The 22,577-nt window shown below is 37.1% G+C and overlaps 1 protein-coding gene and 1 long non-coding RNA gene across 3 annotated transcripts; one reads left to right on the top strand and one right to left on the bottom strand.

Annotated features, from left to right (window-relative positions):
• Positions 1-6,031: 6,031 nt before the first annotated feature.
• Positions 6,032-12,815, bottom strand: LSM8 (LSM8 homolog, U6 small nuclear RNA associated). 2 transcript variants are annotated; one of them, XM_024555757.4, is made up of 4 exons: positions 12,664-12,815; positions 11,691-11,731; positions 8,647-8,774; positions 6,032-6,276 (listed from the first exon to the last, which is right to left on the bottom strand). In XM_024555757.4, the coding sequence occupies exons 1-4, from the start codon at positions 12,692-12,694 to the stop codon at positions 6,186-6,188; spliced, it is 291 nt and encodes a 96-aa protein (XP_024411525.1). In that variant the 5' UTR covers positions 12,695-12,815; the 3' UTR covers positions 6,032-6,185. The 2 variants fall into 2 exon arrangements, with proteins under 2 accessions (XP_024411525.1, XP_045047544.1); XM_045191609.3 differs by having other exon boundaries at positions 12,583-12,764.
• A 3,493-nt stretch (positions 12,816-16,308) lies between these two features.
• Positions 16,309-19,575, top strand: LOC123479276 (uncharacterized). The gene is made up of 3 exons (XR_006654846.2): positions 16,309-16,507; positions 17,120-17,184; positions 19,448-19,575. It is a non-coding gene; the product is annotated as an uncharacterized lncRNA (long non-coding RNA).
• Positions 19,576-22,577: the final 3,002 nt, after the last annotated feature.

Raw genomic sequence — 22,577 nt, 5'->3', positions numbered from 1 at the left:
TCAGTATGATTGGACACTATTAATGGAGACCCTAATTTTTATATGCAAACACAGATAAATCATTTAATAACTTATAGTGTATATAAAACTTTAGTTATAAATGATGTAGTAGATGTGCAAATCATTAAATTACAAACCACAAACAATAGGCCTCCTAAGAAACAATATTAGAACTTAAACATTTTGTGAAAACTGCAGAACTTTGAAACCTTAGGAACTATGTAAAAACAGGCCAGATTGAGACATTGAAACATTTTATTAAAATAAAAAATTAACTTTTAAGATAAATAAAATTCATTAAAAAAGTTAGCTGTCATTATGACCAATTCAGACCATTTATTTTAAAATGTTACATAAGCTATATTGTAGCCCTCTGAAAATTTATATGCTTATGAGCTTTCCTCTTTGTAAAGCTCAATTTATTATAATCTATGATTTTCCTGATATGAGGCAAATTAGATGAAACTTAAGACATTTTGCATATTTTCATACATCAAACAGAAAAACCTTATTTTTCTGACTGTAGACCCCCCAACACACAAACACACACTAGTTTTGCATACATGACATAATGCATCACATTCCCCAGGTATCTCTCCCATCTCCTCCACTCCTAGAATATTTCCCTTTTGATATATTTCAAATGTAATTACAAGCTGGCACTGTGTCCATCATATGGTGTTTTTAAAGCCAGTATATGGGAAGAATAATGCTTAGAAAAATGATTACAGTATAATTGATAATTACCCTGATGAGAAGACAAAAGAAGACATATCACATAGTTGAAATAACACTGGACTATAAAGAATAGGATTGGATTTTGATCCTAGTTTAACAATACTTGACCTGTGCCAATTCTGGCAGGCAATACTTCTATCAAATAAATGGATGTCTAATAAAGAAACATGTACAAAATATGGAAATAGAGAGTATAACAAAAATATCAATATAAAAATTGAATGTTTAAAAATATTTTAATGCTACACGTAAGGAAAGATGTCTTGAAGAATAGTTTTCAAGTCCTTTATTGACCAGATTATGGCAGGAGGCACAGATGGGTATACTGTTGGCTAATGAAAGAGGACTGCTGAAGTCCCACTTTGTCTGTATCCTTCATGTTATGCAACTTACATAGACTCTGCAATCTTAATACAGAATAAAGGCTGGTAAAATTCACTACAAATTATATCCAACTCAAAAAGACAGTTTTTAGTTGTTTTAAATGAATCCCAAGACCCATAAGTTACATCCTAGAGTACTGAACAAATTTCATGGAATAATTCATGACCTTGAACAGTAAATCTCTGAGTCAAGATGATTTGGCTGAGGTAATACAGAGCAATACAAGCTTCACAAGAACAAGAGCTTATCAATATCATTCCCTGATATGTCCACAGCTTGGAATACAGTATCTAACATGGCTTGACAAATGTCCCCAGCAAGATTCCAAAATTAGGGTTTTGGGTATTTTTCCCCTTTTTTTAAGTTTGTAGGTACAGAAAAGGAAGCAATGAAAACAGGGGACAGCATGCATTCACCAAGACCAACTATGCTCATGTCACAGAGTTTCTCCTTTGTAGAGAGGAATGAATATCTTATCAAAGCTTTTCACTAAATTTCACATGAATAATCCCTATAAACAAGGTGGAGAATAAGAACTAAATACCTTGCATTTAAATGAATTTGTAGCTGGTAAAATGAAAATTCTATGCTGTTTAATGGAACAGTATCAACTTGGATAGAGATAGCTCTGCCTTAACAATTTTTTTGTCTTACATGTACACAGAAATAAATGTTTATCAAATTTTCCCATGACTGAAAACTGAGAACAACAGCCTAACTTGTTTTTAAAAGATCCAAAAATTAGTAAAATAAAATTTCAAATTAGTAAATTTATAAAATAAGGTAATAACTATGCAAGTTCAGAATGGAGAGGTTTGTTTCAATGTGACTTTTGAGTTTTCATTTTCCCACTCCATGAGTTAAGAGTGTATGATTGTCATAAAACAAATTTCATCTTATTTTATATTTGTTAATATGTAATACATTATTATACACACCTTGAAATCCTCCTAATTTATATACTCCACTCTCTTATATACAGATTTATAAGTGGGACTCTGAAAAACTAAGGTGACAATACCCATATTTGTAACTTTTTTACATTAACCTTTGAATATCTAGGAATAGCAGTTTACTCTTATATCCCCAAATCAAATCATACCAAGTTTTAAAAAGTCTAATTTCATTTCTTATAATGCAATAAGATAGGTATTATTATTTCTGTCCTGAAGGTAATGATAGTGAGGCATAATCAGACACTCATCCAGGCATGTGACAAATGCTTCTTTTAAAAATTCCACCACACTTTCCTTACTTTGTTATTTAGTGAGTATTCCTTTTTGCCAATTCCAGATCTGCTGAACCACCACAGTGAGAATAAAGCACAATAATACAAAGTCTGTCCAGAAAGTATCCAGCCATGTACTATGAAAAATATTGATATTCTTTGAAGATACAAGAAACAGTATACATAGGACAATAGTGCCTCAGTTCCCTTCAAAGCAATCACCTTGGGACCTTACACGGTTCTCCCAATCACCATCGGCTGCCCCATCATATTTTCTGTCATATTATCCATTGTCTGAAATCTATTTCCTTTCAAAGGTGATTTTAGTTTTGGGAAAAGCCAGAAGTCACAGGGTTCCAAATCTGGGCTGTTAAGGGGGCTGAGTCACCTGGGTAATTTTATGTTTCGCCAAAAAAATCTGCATGAGATGTGATGCATGAGCAGGCATGTGGTTGTGATGAAGCTGCCAAACGCTTGTCCATAGGTGCAGGCTTCTGAATCATCCATAGTTTCGGCAGAGGAATGTTCAAGCTTAATACAAAATCTGATGCAGATTTGTTGCGCTACTTGCTCATTTTGAATGCCACAGTACACATGCTCACTCATAGAAGTCTACTGCCCCCACTGACTAGCACGGTGAAGTTGTCATTGTTCACACATGCACATTCCAGTCCACTCTCCTTCGCTGCCAAGTTACATTGATGTCACACGAACTGTTCTCATTATATTAACAATGGTTGGGCTATTTCCGGACAGACCTAGTATTTAAAGTATCTCAGGTAATTATAAAAGTGGTCCACAATGGAACTTTGGGAATGGCCTTTGATCATCTATGTATTTTTTTTCAATCAGGCTTCTTCTAATAGATACTTGTTTGAGAGCAGATATTTTGAGAGTATACTCTCTGCTGTTAGGCAATTTTATATGAGGAGTACAAAGCCCCAAATTAGATCCCTGTTACAAGTGACCTCTTAAGAATAAGGTACCTAACCTTGTTGACCCTCAGTTTTCCCATGTGTAAAATGGTCATTGGTGTAAGCACTCAACATCTTACCTGGCACATGGAATGAACTCAATAAACACTACTTACCAATTTTGAAGGTGAAGGCCAAGAATATACTATGTTGCCAGTTAAGGGTTGCTTTATAACTTTACACAAGTAGTTTCACATGCCATTATGAATGGATTGTATATTTCTTGTCCACATGGGGAATCTTTTGTTACATGCCTGAGAAAAATATTGATACAGCCTATAATTGCATTTAATACTACTTAAAAGTTGTTTTTATCATACTTAAATCTCATGTTAAAATTTCAAATTTTATAAAGATGTTATACAGGATATTTAAGTAAAGCAACTATTAATAAAAGTTTATCTTTAATATCTCTTACTCTTCTGGCACCAGAAGAGTACGCCAAAACTATCAGCATGTAAGGACATTTAACTTATCAAAATGCTTTAACTTAAAGGCTGTGTGTTAAACTATTATTTTTAGATAACATTTTTTCAGTTAAAAAAGAAACAAATTGTCCTTTTTGCAGTTAATTGCCCTTTACAAAAACTAGTGAAAATACGTTGCCAAGAAAAATTTCTGATTCATTACAAGCTGGGTTTAGATAGTATCCGAGTCACAAAGCACAGAGGTAATTATAGGTTAAAATTGTTTCTAAGCCTCTTTATAAAAAACTGATTCCAGAGTAAAAGTCTCACTAAGGAATATAAAAAACCTGACACTGCACATTAATCATGATACCACTTATAGTTATGGTTTCCTTCCAGTGCCCTTGCAAAAAGATATCCAACTTGAATTGGTTATAAGCATAAAAACCTACCATGTGTACCCAGGAATAAAAAACTGCATATACCATTTGGGGTGGTTTTCATTCATTTCCTCTATCAACCATTAATAAAGACAAACAATTCATACTTTGGGAATGACTTTTCTGACATCAGTCAGGAAAATACAACTTTGTAAGGCATGTTAGATTTCAAAAGGATACATCATATTAGAAACTCATTACTGTGACAGAGGGACCTAGTTTGTTCACTGGTTTGTGTGTACTTTGACTTTGGACGTTATTTGTTCTGTTAGAATACATTTCACTTAGCTGTCAAGTTCTCTTTATTATTTTTGAAATTAGTTTACCAATTTAAAACACCATTATTAATAGTCCCTAACTAAACTTGCCAGTTTGTTTTGCCCACTTTACATTTTATCACTAAATATAAAGCCTTATACTACAACAGCTACTTATGAATAGCCAATACTAGCTAACCTTCCTCTAGTCCTCCCAAACACAGCCTGGAACATCAGAACATCAACCAAATTATTCTGGGTGATGGTACCTGATGACCAACGAAGAAAACTATCTCAACAGTTCACTTGTCTCCTTCACAAGTCTTGTTTCTGTGAAACTGTGATCTTCTAGAAAATGTTTTATTTGTGGATCAAAAAACTAGTGTCTCTAGTAAGGCTTTTAATGTTAAAAATTACAAGTGAAGTCCATCTCTAACTTAAATGAATCCATTCTAGAAGACCTTTGCAGAATTCATATTCTTGAGCTTTTATTGTTTAAACCAAGGGTCAGCAAACTATGATCTGTGGGTGGAATCCAGCCTGCCAGTTACTGCTAACTGGAAATGAGGTTTATTAGAACACAGCCACACCCATTTATGTAGTATCTGTGGCTGTTTTCATGCTACAATGGAGTAGCTGTGAGATTATATGGCCCTCAGAGCTTAAAATATTTACAAACTGCATCTTTCCAAAAATGTTTGCCAACACCTATTTTAAACATTTCCATTAAATAGCAAAAAAAAAAAAAAAAAAACCTATTAAAATTAATTTTGAATTAAAAGAACATATTTTTCCATTTTCTTCTCATCGGATACACACTTTGGCCTACACAAGTTAATCAGAATTTTTGTGAAATAGCCTGGATATCTAAACAGTACTTCTAACATTGTTTCTATGGATTCTTTAAAAAGTATAATCAACCAATTGTACAAAGGAGTTTAGAAAAAAACCTATTTGTAGGTGAGGGACATTATCTACTGACTTGACTTACTCAAATAATTAACCAAAGAATAGAGCTGAAATGCTCTGAGACCATGTTTACTTCCCTTGAAATCAGGTTTATGGAACAGTTGCTGACAATAATAGTAAGCACTAGTTCAATACAAACAAAGGTTTATTTACTCATATTTTATATATAATTTAAAAATTCCTTTATTATTAATTTCACAATTCTTAAAATTTAGGGCTAAGATGGCTTTTAATACTATATGGAGTCAATTTTTTCAGGTAACATACAACTTTGTTATAGCACTTTTCCTTTTCTCCACCAAACATGTTTGATCCACAACCCCCAGGGCAATGTGATAGATTTGAATGGTTCAGGAAACTGTGGAAGGTAAGACTTATCTTCCTCTGACTTTCCTAAAAAATCACAGAAAGAAGCACATGTATCCCGTACTACATATAGTATTTGTATACTTGGTTTATATAGCACCCACATTTCTCTTTTCAACTAGTTTTCCATAAGTATTAAAATATCAGTAATTTTTTTTCTAAAAGTTCTCAAATAACCATTAGATCTTCACACTATTTACTAGAAAAATAAAGCCAAGTTACCAAACCTATGATTTAGGCCAAAAAAAAAAAAGTTTATTCAAGAAAATGTAAAAATATTTTAATTTATTTATCATATTACAATGAATCAATATGGAGCCAAAATTGCACAATTACACATTTACAATAATTCCACACATCATCCTCAGAATAATCAGCTTCTGTACAAAGATTCACAGATGTCCAATGTATGTAATTCTTCCTCAGTGTGCTACTGAGTTCAGAGGTTCTGCCCGAATATTCCCCAAATCAAGTGCAGAATCTGTTTCTTCATCGATTTCTCCAATGACTGCACTGCAATTAGTTGAAGAGGAAAAAAAAATAAGTTAAAACTATCTCACTTCTGAATAAAACTGAGATGCAGAGTAAAAAGAACTACTTTACGTGAAAACCAAACTTTTCATAAGGTTAAGTGACAAAACTCCAGAAATCATTTGAAGGTAACATTATAACAGAAACCAATATTAAAGGACTTATTTCATATAGTGTGACTTAAGGATCATAAGTCCTTTAAAGGAAAAAGACAAAAATAGGGTAGATCGAGTATAAAACCCCCAAATTTCCAATCCCATGGTTTCAACTCCAGGGACTGTACTGAGGAGGTCTGGGGAGAAAGGAGAGAATCACAAAATCATTACTACATAAGGAAATAAAGGCATCTGTTATTTAAGTAACTTCAATGAACTAAATCCATCAATGGTATAGTATCTATTAGTGACTCTCATGATTTCTCAGTTTATTTAAATTCAAGAACGAAAAGTATACAAAAATAGCAGCAACAAGTACTTAGGTATCTAACAAAGGATTTTTTTGATGTGATTGACTAGAATTAAAGCTAGTAAATGTTCCCCTGATTTAACACAAACATAACATTAATTTCATTAATACCATGCTAGGTAACAAAGCCAGGGCTTTCCAGCTGGAAAAAGTCACTATTACATCCAAACCACGAGACATGTATGAAATATTATTCCACTAAAAATTGGTTGCTTAAATTTGTTCGGTTTTAACGAGAGTAAATTCTATAGATGAATACTTTTAATAAAGAATTTGCCCAATTTTACTTTAAACTATATAAGGACTTCAGTTCTCTAATAATGGAAAGAACCAAACTCTGGGAAAATATACTGTTTTCTCAATATAAAACAAAGTTGTTTTACTTTGTCCTCTGTTTCATTTAGAGATTGGTTTGCAGCATTTACTGACATCCATAGTACAAATACTCCCACTATGGCCAATACAAGCTACCAACAAAACATCAACCAACCAGCTTGCAAAACTGAAAATACAACAATCTCCTTCCATGAGCCAGTACAAGCTGGCTTCAGCACTCCACTGGATCTACAGAAAATATTTAAATTTAAAAAAATTATACAATTTAGTCCTGGCTGGTGTAGCTCAATGAACTGAGTACAGGCCTGAGAAGCAAAGGGTTGCCAGTTCAATTCCCAATCAGGGCACATGCCTGGGTTGCGGGCCAGGTCCTCAGTAAGGGGTATGCAAGAGACAACCAAACTTTGATGTTTCTCTCCCTCTATCGTTTCCTTCCCCTTTTTCTAAAAATAAATAAATAAAACCTTAAAAAAGTTACAGTTCAAAACTACATATTTTTTTTTAATGTAGGAGGAATTCTTAAAATCAATCATTATGCAGAGCCCCAGTATAAAGAAGCAGTATGTTCTGGTCAGGGGACCTGGGCCCCACCTGCTTCTCCTTCTTCTTATTCTTATTGCTCACTTTATAACCCCACCCAAAAGTCATTTCTATAGAATATTTTATAAACCCCTAATTTTTATTAAAGATCAAATAATTTAAAGATGATTTTAGGATAAATGATTTGAATGAACAGTATTCTTTCATCGTCTATATTCTACCTATCCCCTAAAATAATCTGAGATGCAAATGTATCTTTTGTTGCCTGTCAGCCATGTTTTAAATCTGTAGTACTCATTAGAAAATTGATTCAACAATTTTCTACCCCCTGTAAACTGCAACATCTAAAACAGTAGCTAACAGCCACATGTGACTATTAAATTATAATCAAACAAAATTTAAAACTCAGTTCTTTAGTCACACCAACCACTTTCCAAGTACCCAGTAGCCATGCACGGCTAGTACCTACCTTAGTGGATAAGGCAGATAGACAGCATTTCCAGCATCCCAAATAGTTCCACTGAACTATTTGCCCTACACTGTTACAGACTTTTCTTAAACTGCCACCATTAAAAGATACATTCTCAAACTGCCCTATCAGTGTGTCAGAAATTAACTGAAGCCACAGCATAAAAAAAGTGTGCTGATTATACTATAAAAAAGTCAGAGAAAAAAATAAGTAATGATGTAGTACTTGTTTTTAAATTCAGCTATATTATAGAGCATGAATCATTTAAAATTATTCATGCAAGAGATTTCAAAGATTTTCAAACCCTAGCTTTGGTACCCTAGGAGTATATGTATATTCCTCTGAAATTAAGGGTATGTTGGAAGAACATTCTATAAAGCCTCTCTAATGAAGTACTCACTAAAAGACAGGGCCCTTTCTGGATCCTATCTAGGCCACTTAACTATTTACAAATCTCAGTAGATAAAAACCTTTTCTCCATATAACAGGGCAGTACCTACAGTATATTTAATCTGCCTTTAAAAAAGACGTATTTTACTTACACATTGTCACCTCTTACGATGTATAACCCTAGTACCACTTGTTCTACTCCCTGTGAAGAGCTGAACACTCGTTCATGGCTTTCATCCAAAATCAAATTGATGGTCTGGTCAAAACCTTTCAGTGTGCCCTGTAAAAAGAAAAGTTCACAAGAAAAAGACAAATATTATGGTTTACTTGAATGTGTAAATTTAATCACACAATAATTTTAGTTGCTGGGTACTCCAATAGAAATATGTGATTTAAATCCACTTTAAAACAGAATACCTCTTTATAATTCACAGTAACACTTACCTCTTAGTTTCTTAAGGAGTAAAAAAAACCACACAACACATTTGATTAGTGTGCAGAGTTGCTGAGAATTACGAAGGACATCTAGGTACCAGTATATTTCCAAGAAAGTAACATAAAAGCCCAAGTAGTCCAATCCAGGAGCTAACATTCTAAAGACACAAACTAAAACAAGTAATATTTAAGGGAAAACTATACAGGGCTGGACAAAAGTAGGTTTATACAGTTTTCATACAGAAAAATATTTAATAAAAGAATAAGTAATAGAAAAATAAACTTTGTGTACTCACAACTATAAACCTACCTTTGCCCACCCCTGTATGTGTGTACATACTAATACTAGGCCCTGTGCTAAACATGTTGCCCACGATATTTGAACTAATCTTTTTTTTTTAATCCTCCCTTGAGGATATATCCACTGATTCCAGACAGAGGAAGGAAATTAGATAGATGATAGATAGATAAATAGATAGATAGATAAACAGATAGATAACAAAAGAAAAGAAAAAAGAAAGGAAGGAAGGAGAGAGGCGGGGGGAGAGAGAGAGATGGGGCAGGGAAGAGAGAGAGGGAAATATCAATATGAGAGAGACATCAACTGGTTGCCACTCAAACACACCCAGAGAGAAAACACAACCCACAACCCAGGCATGTGCCCTGACTGGAAATCAAACCTGAGACCTTTGGATTTACTGGATGACACTCCAACCAACCGAGCCACACCAGCCAGGGCTAACTAATCTTTACCCTTTGAAGTACTGTAGATATAACCATTCCCATTTCAGAGAAGAAAAATTTAAGCACAGGGATGTTAAATAATCTCTCAAGGTTATATAAGGTAGATAGCAGCAAAGCTAGGACCTGAACCATGAAAGGATAGCTTCAAAGCCAAACCACTGAACTACTATACACTACTGATACATGAAGAAGCAAATATAATTTATCTTTTTTAAGAGATTCAAGTAAGTCCCATAAACATGTACAAATTTTAACTGATATTAACAGCTAACAGTTAATGAGTACTTACTATTTTCCAGAAAGTGTATGGGCCTCACATATATTTACTTTCCTAATAATGCAATAAGGTAGATACAAACATGACTGCAACAATTAGAACCAGAATTTGAAAGAAATATTTAAATAGCCCTAGCTGGTGTGGCTCAGTGGATTGAGCACCGACCTGTGAACCAAAGGGTCACCAGTTTGATTCCCAGTCAGGACACATGCTTGGGTTGCGGGCCAGGCCCCCAGTAGGGTGCACAAGAGAAGCAACCACACATTGATGTTTCTCTCCTTCTCTCCTTCCCTTCCCCTCTGTCTAAAATAAATAAATAAAATCTTAGAAAAAAATAAAAGAAACACATTTAAAAATAAATAAAAATACAGTTTTATTTTTCCAACTCATTATCTATCCTGTTAACAAAAATAGAAAAATTTAAACTTGATATTTTTGCAACAGAAATAACTATTTGCAAATATTTGTTAATAGCAGTAGGCTTCTCAAAGTGTTAAGCTGAGATTTAAATATTTCACACTGTCCTCGACAAAACATAAGGTAAGATCCATAAAAGAAAACAAAGTTGTTCTCTTGATTAAGAAGGCAAGGCAAGTGGCTTAGCTTTAGAGTCAAATCCAATTTCAATCCCAGTTTGGTTCTGCCACTTATTACACATGACTCTGGGAAAGGGAATTCTTCTGATCTTGGTTCCTAACCTAGAATACAGGAATAATTTTCTTCACAGAGTTATACTGAAGATTAAAAGGTATAAGGCATGTAAAGTGCCTGGTACATGAAATAATTTAATAGCAAAGCCTAACACTTTGGGTAATAGTCATTTAAGGACCCGCTGAGAAAAATCATGAGGATTAAACAGAAAACAGAACTGCAGAATAGGAAAATAAAAGATTAAGTTATATGAATTAGATACAGAAAAGAGAAAGTTTAGCAACCTTAAAATGTTTTGATAACAACAGCTGAATGAATTATAAGTAAATAAATAACTAAGTAGCCAAAAAACATGGATAAATTCCTCAGATCAAGGAATAACAAAAGAATCAAAGATTTATTTGGAATTAAAGGGGATACTGACATACAGGACTAATGAGAGGAAATAAACTTAAGATCAGTCATCATAATTTGTCCTATAGAAGACAGAGGTCATACAACCTAATAGTCAAAGAATATTAGTCAAAGAATATGGTGATACAAGACTTAAATGTTCACTATTCTGTTTGTCGTATGTAAATTATACAAAAAGTTTCAGAGGCATACACAAAACTTCAAAAATAATTGTAACATTCATGTGCTGAATATCAGAGTACCAAATGGAAAAGAAAATTAAAAATGGAAGGGGAAGATAAGTATAAAATATAGGCAAGTATCTGTAGACCAGACTAAATGCTCTGAGGGCTGAATCTATTATTCATCATAGCTCCTAGAAGCCTTGTGACTTATACTCAACATTTATTAATAAAAAAAGCCAATAAAGAAATAATACATTCACAACATAAAAACAAAGTTTCTAACTTCAATTCCTTGCAATAATTACACTCAGAAAAGGAAAAAATAGAAAAAATCCTTTTCTGTATGTGGTCAGTGTAACCTTTCAGATAAAGAGCTGAGTCACAAGAAAACTTTAATGCAGGATACTATATAATACTATAGCGCCTAGGCATTACAAGGCAGCACTTTCACAGAAAAATTTGCATCCAATAAGTCTCCTGGAAAGCAGAGATAAATATGCCAAATACTTACTACAATCATTCTCCCATCAGAAGTAATAACAGCAACAGTTCCTAATAAATGAATCAAGGAAAGCATTTCTCAGGGAATGCAACCTGGAAACTTAGAGCTTAGTAAGAAGTGGTTTAAATTACTAGGGAAAAGGTGACGAAGATACAACTATTAACCCAAAAATTACATTCACAACATAAAAACTTACAAGTTCCTAACTTCAATTCCTGTGACAATTACACAATTAGAAGAGAGTAAAAAAACAAAATCCAAAAGAAAAGAAGTTATAATCAGTGTCACAAGGTAAGAATATGCTTTGTTTACATCAAAAGTATTTAGTATTTCACTTTTGTCCCAAATTTGTATAAGAAAAAACGTAGTGTTTCTGTCCTCAGACTTTAAAAGGGTTAATACACATACAGACTTTAAGACGTCACTGAGGGTTTTTAAAGTCAACTTGTCCCTTGTGACGACCCATTACAACTGTAAGCATTATTTCCATTCCATCAACAAATAAGTTATGACTTCAAGTGGTAAAGGGGTGGAAATTCAATTTGTGCACTATTCTTACAATTTTTGCTATCCTCGAGCAATGAGCAAAACCTAAGAATAAAACAAGTACAGGGATTTACAAGACCATCGTCGCCGCTAAAACGGCTATATTCAGTTTTATTCACAAACTTGACCACACAGGCCCTAGGGAAGTAGTAAGGAACAATCAATAGCTGACTTCTACAGACAGGGAAAAGTTCAGAATAATCACACTTTAAAGGTTAAAATGAAAAGGCGCCTTGGGCCCACCGGAGTCGCGGCGGGCTCAAGCCCGACGCGCAGGATTGGTGGGTCAGGACCCTTAATCCCCGAGCCCAGGCCAAGCAGAGACTGGAAATCCCAACCGCCCGGCGATCCCGACCCGTCCTCTCCAGCACCGGCCCTCTACTGTCGGACGCGGGCCTCGCCACGGCTCCGGCCAGCGCCGGCCACCGGAGGATACGGTTGATATAGGTCTCCAGGGCTGAAGTCATGGCGGTCCGCCGGACACTCCCGGGAACGAGGCGGCGCAGGTGACAAAGCGAGCTAAAAGGGACCACTAGCAACACACATCGGTCCAATCGACTGGCTGCCGTAAATATCGCGAGAGTTCTCACTCCATAGCTTCCGCGAGTAAGAGATTGGCAGAAACCCGCCAACCAAACCCATAAGGCCAAGCGGTGACAGCTGAGTGCGCGTGCGCAGTATTTTTCCTCAGCTTTTTCGGTGCCGCGATTTGGGATACCTAGACGAAAGCGAGAGGGAAACAGAGGAAAGGAAGAAGCTCCCTGAAGGTGGAGTAGGAGGGGAAAGCTGCGAAAGCGAGTTTTCTAGCGGAGTGAAAGGCAGTGCCTACAAGTTACTAGTGGGAAAGAGAAGGAACGGAATAAGATGTTTTCATCACAAGCAGAGATGAGTGCTGTTCAATGAAATATAGGTGCGGGGGAGTGGAATTGCTAGTTTGCGCTACAGGAGCCAAAAATAAATCTTTTAGAAGCTGAACGGCTGGGGACAAACTTGCGCACGTTCTGACCATTTGGTATACATCTCTGGAGACCACACTGATAAAAAGTTTGTTCGCATATTTGGAGCCATAAAAGCCGGTGTTCGTGCTGCCTGTTACCTACCAGACCCAGTAGCAGAGACAGGGATTGAATCTTTATGGGCGCTTATTCAGATAGCCAGGGATCTGAGAAGGTGGCAGATTTGTACCTTAACAGACCCTCTTATATTCCATTTTAAAATGGCCCTTTTTATAAGGAGAACATAGTGTAGGTAAGGGATTTGGAATTCAGGGAAAAGTTAATTGGATTAAAAAAGCTGCAGCATCCTTGCCTTGGGTGGTGGTCTTTAGCTGTGCCCTAGGCAATGGTCAAGTCACTGGAGTACAAAGGCTCAGGTATCTTGAATTGCTTTCAAGTCCTCCTGAGGTACAAAGGTGTAACTGCTTGTGGTCTGGAGTCAGGGTGAGTCATACATTCAGTTCCTGGAACAATAGCTTTTACGTGCATTGATTACTAAGCTTATTAGCTATTACTTAAACTAAAATTTTCCAACTTTAAAGTCCCCGATTATATTCTCCATTTGCCCCTAAAAGTTCTCCACCTGGAAAAGGTGTGTGTGCCTCCCTTGGAAAACAGCCTTCTTTTACCACACCACAAGGTCTCCCTGACCTTAGGACTCAATTACTGAGTAAAAGGTCTGCTGCACCACCCTGGAAAGGATGGATTTAAGGAAGAGCCTTCTAGTAAGCACGGGACTGGGTTCTAGTCCTAGCTCTGCTTATGAATTGTGTGGGTGCCCTTGAACAAGTAATATCAGTTCATCTTGTCTCAGTTACCACAGGTATAATTTTGGGTATTTCCAAATGTTACTAGAAAACTTAACTCTTATCCTTTTATTTAACTGTGGGACCCTAACTTCAAAAAGGCCCTGGCACTGTGCTCAATTGGTTGGAGGGTCCTGCGTTACACCGAAGGGCTGTGGGTTCAGAATTTTTGTCAGGGCACATGCCTAGGTTGTGGGTTGATCTCTAATTTTTTTTTAAACTAAAAATAGTTTTAACTAAAACCTCTTTATACAAGCTTATTTTGAAATTCCAAATTTTTGTGTTATAAATGTACTAATTGCAAAGAATGTAATTACCGTCACATAATGTTTTGTTTATATGCTTTAAATATATTTTCATTAAAACCTTGGAGTTACAGACTTAACACATAACTTTGTAGTAAAGCCCATACCTATTATCAAACCAATCAGTTGACTTTATTTTTCAATTTAAATATATATGTTGAAATGCCTTCTGTGAGAACTATTGGAAAGTCAGTCTACCATGAGCTTTGAAATTCCCTTTACCTCCTGGGTATGCTTCAAATGCAGAGTCCTTACTCTTTATTTGGGTCAATTGTATGTCCCTTGTAACTCAGTTTCTAGGTAGACAGGTGTATGATACATATTTTTCAATTCTCTCAAAATATTTTATTTTGTTTCAGTGACTTTCCCTTGTCGATATGTGCTTCTCTGTGTTTGAGGAGTTTTTTTTTTTTCTGGTACCCTGCCTATCTGTGTGTGGCAGGCTGGAAATCCTGGGGAATTAGCACTTTTAGGAAGCTGTCTTCAGTGACTGACAAGGTAGTTTTATAAATACCTCAGCCTTTCTTAAACCAGGTAGGATAATTCAGGTGGGATATCTCCAGTCATTCAACATAGTAGCTGACTTAATAGTGCACCTCTCATTGGTTGTCTTCCTTTCCTTCTAACACTTCTCCATTTCCTTATTGGTTTTCCCTAAATAAACTACTTGCACTTGAATTCTTACCTCAGGGTCTATTTAGAGGAGACCCAAACTAAGATATAGATCATGAATACTTCTTCCTTTCAAAGGGATCTGAATCTTACTTGAGTTTGAGGACATCCATAACCTAACCCCAATCCTTAGCACCAGATCATTTTCCATAGGATGCAAAGGAGGATATGAGACTTCTTCCCTCTCCACAGATCTGTGCAGGCCTCTTTCAATATCCCTAGGTAAGCAATTACTGTTGCCACCAAAGCTGGTTTAAAATAGGTTGTTTAGTTAAAAAATACCTGTCTATAGATAGAACATAGCCAGGTTATTGCAGTAAAACTTCAGTTAGGCTCACTGATGTAGCAAGAAATGAAGCACAGAAATGGCTCAGTTATCTGACAATAGCACAGAAAGAATTTATTTAATGGTGTTAGGGTAAACTGCAGGGTGTCCCTCATCAAGTCTGAAATGGTATAATTGCAGAGACTGAGCCCACAGATTAGAACTGCTCCAACCAGCTGATTTCTCCCTCTGAGAGAACGAGATCCCCCAACTCTGCGTATGCCTCCTAGTTACTGCAGCCACTAGTCTATATACTAATCTCATGTATATCCTTTGTTCTGCTTGCTTACTGATTCAAAAGTAAGCCAACGTGGAAGCACCATTAAGTGAGTCTGAGTTGCTGTTCTGACCCCAAACACTGACTAACCTGTGGTCTGGCCATAATAGGTACCACTACTAAACCTATGCATCCCCTAAACATTGAGCACTTCAGGTAAAAATTTGACAGATTTGAGCTCACCTTCCTCCCCAATACCACAGTGATCTAGTTGTGGCATTCAGAATCCTTTGTTGATTTTGGTGGTGGAGATGAAGGTTTCATCTACTCATGCCTCTTTCCTGGAGTAACTGGACACACTAGTGGCAGTCAAATTATTTAGCAAAATGTTTCTCCAGTCTTCCTTAAATCATGTTGGGATGGTAATGGCTCATTCCACCTCTTTGTGAGACTGTCCCTATAATATTGCCCTTCTGAGTCCTGGGATTTCCTTATAGAACTTTCTATTTAGAAGACTGTCTTGAGACAGAGTCTCCAGAAGCACACCTTGAAGTAAAAGTTTATTTATATGTCAGTGATTTGTGAGGAAATATTCCCAAGAGAAATCAGGAATTGAAGGAAGCAGTGTGGGAAGGGGAGGAAATGAATCATGCTGCATTTGCAGAGTAGGTCTTACCCAGGCTGACCCTGGGAGGAAATGCATTGTGTGAGTTGATGCATTGTGTGCTGCACAGTTTTGTCCTCACCAGTGTCAAGGTACCTGGGCTTCTCTACCCCCTACCTTGCTAGTCCTTGGGAAGGGCTGCCTGGTATGGAAGAGGCAAACTTCCAGCTCTTTGTGAGTGAAGACAAAGCCCAGGTTGCCTAATGGTCGCAGTATTCTGCTAAAGAGGATCAGGTCCTGGCCTCAGGAAGCAAACTCACATGAAGCCAGGAGAGAGGTGCACCGAATCCATGAAGGTAAACTTAGGGGGTCTGGGTAAAGCTATGACAGGGTTCAGTTGATTCAATTTCTAGACATTTACGTTTTGGGGATATATGAAGTGGGGAAATGTTAGAAGGGTCAGAAGATATTTCCATTTTTGTAAGATATTTAAAATTGTGTTTCTACTTCTTGTCAAAAAGGTATACAGCTCCAAAAAACATTCACTTGTAATCTAGGCAGTTCTTTTGTTATATGGTAGGGGTAAGAAAGGACTTGTAGAGGATTATGCACTGTATAGAAGAAATTTTTGTGACATTAACAAACCCTTATATTGTTTGGAATGTTTGTTGGGACACTTCATTATTGAACTGTTTTTTATTATATATGCAAACTAAGTTTTCCTAGAAGTTATCATAGCCTGAGGGCACAAAGGAAGTTTCATACACACACACACACACACACGTACACTGTATTTTGCCATGTATAAGATGCACTTTTTGCCCAAAATTTCAGGCAAAATAAAGAAGGGCATTATACATGGGAATTAGTACCAAGACGTGGGTGTGCATTATACATGGCAAAATATGGTGTGTGTGTGTGTGTGTGTGTATGATCCTCACCTAAAGATGTTTTTAATTGATTTTTAGAGAGCGAGAGAAACACTGGTTGCCTTCCATATGCCCCCCGTCTGGGAATCAAGCCTGCAACCCTGGTATGTGTCCTGACTGGGAATCAAGCCTACACCCTTTTGGTGTACGGGATGACACTCCTACCAACTGATCCACCTGGCCAGGGTGAAAGTTATGTAACTATAAGTTGGACTTCTCTGGTTGGTGCCGAATCTGCCTTATGCAGTATTTCCATTCCCCACTTAAAGTCTTCTTGGTCATTTCGAGGAGTCTACCTTGGATGTCTCAAAATAACTCACCAAGAGTCCTTTCATTTCTTTTATTCCAGATTTCATTATTTGTCATGTAGCCCTGAGAATTCTCTTTCGGGTGGCCCTTTCTACCAGTACAATGACTCAGGCCTGCAGTGACAATATAACTATCTCTGGGGGAGTGGGGAATGAGAGAGCAGAGGGTTATCTCCCAAAACTTCCAGAGCTTTAGGCTGTCAAGTTTGCCAAAACGGTAGTCTATTCTCAAAACATTTTCTTAGATACAGCTGTACTGTTTTCAGATCTTAAGTGATGAGGATTCCTTCTTTTCTCTTTAGCAGAGCTTGTTATTAGGTTGAAGGAGAGCTACATGCATAGCCAGGTCTCAGAGAATCCTTGTGAAAACAACTCTTGCTTCTGTCTGTATGTAGCTGGCCCCCTGCACCCAGAGTTGAGATAGAAGACCATGGACGTGGGTGAAGAGAACGATCCTCTTCATAGTCTCTTTCTACTCCATGCAAATGAACTTATGCAAACAGATTACTATAAACATATCAGAAACTCCTAGTTTGACCTGGATTGTAGCAGTTGACACAACTTTATCTTAAATTTGTCTTCTCCTGTAAATTCCTCCAAAGAAACACACACAAACATACACATATACATGCTTACCCACACAGAAAGCCCCTCTGTAAATAGAAATGTTGCAGTGGGATTTAATTTGTTTACTTATTCAAAAATCTTTAATGAAAGTTTGACATGCTGAAAAAATACAAAAAGTTATTCGGTAAAGTGTATCAAATAAATAAGACAATTTTCTTAAGAAGTTTACCACTCTTGGGGAGAACACATATATTTACATCTCTATATATGCTACCCATCATAGTATAGCAGAAAGGGACGTATACAGTGGTGTTTGTTACCACATAATTCCTGCTGGAAACAGGTTCTCTCTTTATATATATAACTAAGCTTTTTAATCCAATTGTGGTTAGGATCTCTTACTGCTTTAGGTTGCCAAAGTAACTGGGTATCTGGAAAACACTACTAGATGGAGAACCATATTTCCTGACCTTTATCAGTTCTACAAATATTTATTGGCAGAGTAGAGGGCCAAACACTGTGATGATAATCGGTTATCCAAAGCTGCTCTTGAATTCACACTATAATGACATCACTTCTAAAATAAATGGAGGTTATTCTGTCTGTGAGTTTAGGTTGGGAGACACAGGCATGGAGTTATGCACAATTAGCTCAAGTTTTAGTGGTGGCAGTTTCTTGGATGGAGAGAAGGAAATTTGAATGATATTCCTTATATCCAAGAGCTGGAGGTATAGGCAAACATCTTGGACTGGTTAGGAGAGAGACAAAATAAATCCAGTTTAGAAGACTGATCTAAAATTTCCAGATTGGTTTAGTAATCAATTATGAATTGAATGACGCCTCTTGCCTGAATCAGTGGGATGGGCTGCCCAAACTGACCTGAAAAGATTCATGGTACCTCTCAGTCATTTCACTTGGCCTGTTCCCTTAATCATGCGTCACTCCCCCTGCAAGGCTCTGCCCTGGCTTCTCACCTGCTGAGGGGCAGCTTCAAGCCCATCCACAGGATGCCTATACTACTTCACCCTGGATTGTCACACTCTAGTCTATCTGATTCGTTCAAAATCCTCTTTCTCTAGTTTTCAACTTAATTTGCACAAACTATAAAACCTGAAAACTTTCCAATGTTTCTGATCATCACAGTGTCTGGCCCTCTGCTCCACCAATGAACATATATGTAGAACTGATAATGGTCAGGAAATATGGTTCTCCATGTAGTGGTATTTTTCTGTTACCCAGTTACTTGGCAAACATTAAAAGTTATCCTGAAAAAAGACAAACTTTAAAGGAAATGTTTGTTCATTGCACTGATAAAATGGCCTTGATTCAATATTATATGACAATTGAAACTGAAATTTTACATGCTTTAGTACCTCCATCCTAATTTATACTCAGTTTATAAAATGAAAAAAATTAGTGAATGGCTAAGTGCGATAAAAAAACAACTACCAAACCTGTGTCATTAAACAAAATTTATTTCTTATTCACCTAGAGTCTGATGTGGGTTGAACAACTCCTGTGGATGGTGTCTTCCTAGTAAAGAGTCAGCGATCTAGGATTCTGTCATCCTTAACATTTACCCTTGTAGTCACTGCAAAAAGTGAAGAACTTTGGAATCATATAAGGTATTTTAAAAGGCAACACCTTGATGTGTTCTTCATCACTTTGCTCTATATCCCAGTGTCTACAACCGAGTCACAATTCCCTAACCAAACTGTACCAGAGACTAGGAAATGTAGTCAAGCTGTGTGTGCCTGGGAAGAGGAGTGGGATTCGTGTACATCTAGCCTGTCCGTGCTGTTTCAGAAAGCATCTAGAACTAATGCCTTAATTTTACTCATGCTTAAAACCATTACAGGATTTAGTTGAAGCAGAACTAATCCAGGACTCAGGCCTCCTGAACACAATACTTCCTTCAATGATCCAGATTATTTCCCTATATTGGGGGTGGGGGGGGTTGGTTGCAAATAGTGGAAAACCTGAACCAAAGTGGGTTAAGAAAGAAAAAATGTGGAGGTATATATAGATTCATGTAACTAAATTGCCCACAGATTATTTTGATTTTAGGCTATTGAGAAGTCTTGGTTCATATGTTCATGATGACATAGGGACACCAACTCTATTCTGAGTCATGCAGCTCTGTCCACCCCCAGGTGCTGGGCTCATTTTCATGCTAAATCCCCTCATGATAGCATGATCCTAAAGCTACCACAAGAGAAAAAGAAAATTTCATTCACAGGGGTCCTTAGTAAATCTCTGGCATTTATTGGTCAAAATGTAATACGTGCCCACCCCTGAACAAATCACTGTGGTCAGGTGTAAGATGCTTTGCTGAACTTAATCTAGGGGTGGGGTCTATTCTTTCAAACCATAAGGCTACTTTGTACTGGGAATGGAAGAGTTCTTCTATAAAAAATGAGGTGCTGAGGATTGGAAAGGGGAATAGAGGCTAAGAAAGGGGTCAATAAATATTCATTTTTCCCTAAGATGTCTTTCAAACTAATGCACCAAAATTCCACTATTAAGATGCCTAAGTAGCTCATAGATCCAGATATTTATATACAGTCATTGCTCAGTACTCATTTGTGGGAGGGGCTCCACCCGCAGAGCCCCCCAGCCCCAACAGATGAGAATAAGTCTACCAAGACATGATCTGCTTGGGGAGGAGAGGTGGCCGATCTCTCAAAGGAGAAGGGCCAAGAGCCTTTTCCTCCATGGGCTTTTATTAGGTTCATTTTGCACAGGAATTCAGGTAAAGCTCATCAATCATTGTCAGGCAGTAAGGGTCAAACAATACATAACTTACAGAGAACTTTGAGGGTTTATTCTGAGTTATGTTCAGTTAGTTAAAGGGCTATAAAACTTTGGGAAACAAACTCATTTCAGACTTGGACCCTTATCATTTAAGCTGAGGGTATAAACAAAGCAGGTTTCACAGGATTTTATGTATTCTTTTTTAGGCCTGATTCCCCAGGGAATCTACCCTTTCCAGCACAGGATTGCACCGCCCTCTGTTATTGTTTCAGGCTTAAGTCAGGCAGGGGAAGTCAGGCAGCCAAGAGATTAGGATACTTCTTGCAGACAGAATGAGGACTCAGGCCATGTCAAAGCTGAGGAGCGAGGGTCCATCACCCCCTTTTTCTATAGCCCCCCAAGTCCTTCCCTGTGGGCCTCTTCGTGACCATGCCTGTCTTAGGTCATCCCTCCCTTGAGGAATCTTACCTGTCATTGGCTAACTGGTCAGGCTCAGGGCCAAGCAGGGTAAAGTAAAGTGGGCAGGGGTGGTGCCCCTGCCAGGGAGATAATCTTTGTCTCCTTCATAGCTTATGGTCCCAAGGTCTCTGACTCAGCCTTAACCCTGGGGGGTTTACAGCTTCTGAAACCAGGCAGGGCGGTTCCCAACACTCATTGGCTTCATAACTCATCAAACCCTATACTCATCGCATTTTGAAGAGAAAAAAATGTTTCAGCACATGGCACTTGCTTGGACCCATCGCACTTGTTAGAACTTGTATGAGCCATGACACTGCCCCACAAGAGAAAATGCTTCATCGTTCGGTACTTGGTCTCGGCACTCATCATGAGTTCTGGAAGAAATTAACAATGAGTACCAAGGTACTACTGCATGCATGTGTGTGCGTATGAAGATTTTATTTATTTATTTTTAGAGAGAGGAGAAGGGAGGAGAAAGGAGAGAAACATTGATGTGCAACAGAAACATCTGTTGGTTACCTCTCTCACACTCCCCAAAGGGGTACTTGGCCCACAACCCAGGCATGTGCCCAGAGCAGGAATTGAATCAGCAACCTTTCCATTTGCAGGATGACTCCCAACCCACTGAGCCACACTGGTCAGGGTATAGATCCAGTTATACTGAGTTGAATCATATTCTCTCAATATAAAATATAGTTCCTAAAATATTTTCTTTTCATTTAAATTTGCTTGAAGTTTTTTTTTTATATAACCATGAACCTCAGTTTGGAAATAAAGATTGAAAGATATACAGCATTTACAGTTGTCATGTTTTAATGAGATGTCCTAAAATGTTATGGTTCAGAACATAGTATTTGTTTTTTCTAGGGACTTCTGCTCACAAACTTTCTGGAAAAAGAGCATTACTTAGGGTCACTGCTAAGTCAAAGGTCAAGAAGCTTTGCCAAGATTTTCCTTACTGTGTTGTCTGTACCTAATCAGCAGTCCTTTACATTTTCAAATAGCTTCTGAAAACATACTCCTTGTACCTTTACATACAAACCCCATAATTCTTCACTTTTCTTTTTCCCTTAATAATTACTCTCAAACACTTTACCATATTTTAGGGTGCCATGCATGTTGAATAGCATGAGCTGTGCAAAATAAACATTTTGCTGTAGGTCCAAAAAGCTATACCTTTTTCTGTATCAGAAAATGTTTTTAAAATCACTACCTACACAGCAATAAATGGTTTAATGATAGCCATTTAAGTATACCATCCAAATCTTAAAAAGACACACTAGATTATTTCCACAGAGAATTGGACTCATTTTGTTTTACTTTTTATTTTTAATATATTTTATTGATTATGCTATTACAGTTGTCCCATTTTTGCTCCCCTTTATTCCTCTCAATCCTGAACATCCCCA

This window comes from Desmodus rotundus, chromosome 6, assembly GCF_022682495.2.
Source record: "Desmodus rotundus isolate HL8 chromosome 6, HLdesRot8A.1, whole genome shotgun sequence".
Classification (NCBI taxonomy): Eukaryota; Metazoa; Chordata; class Mammalia; order Chiroptera; family Phyllostomidae; genus Desmodus; species Desmodus rotundus.
Note: the sequence above shows the minus strand (reverse complement) of the source record. Positions and strands in the feature narration are given on the sequence as shown.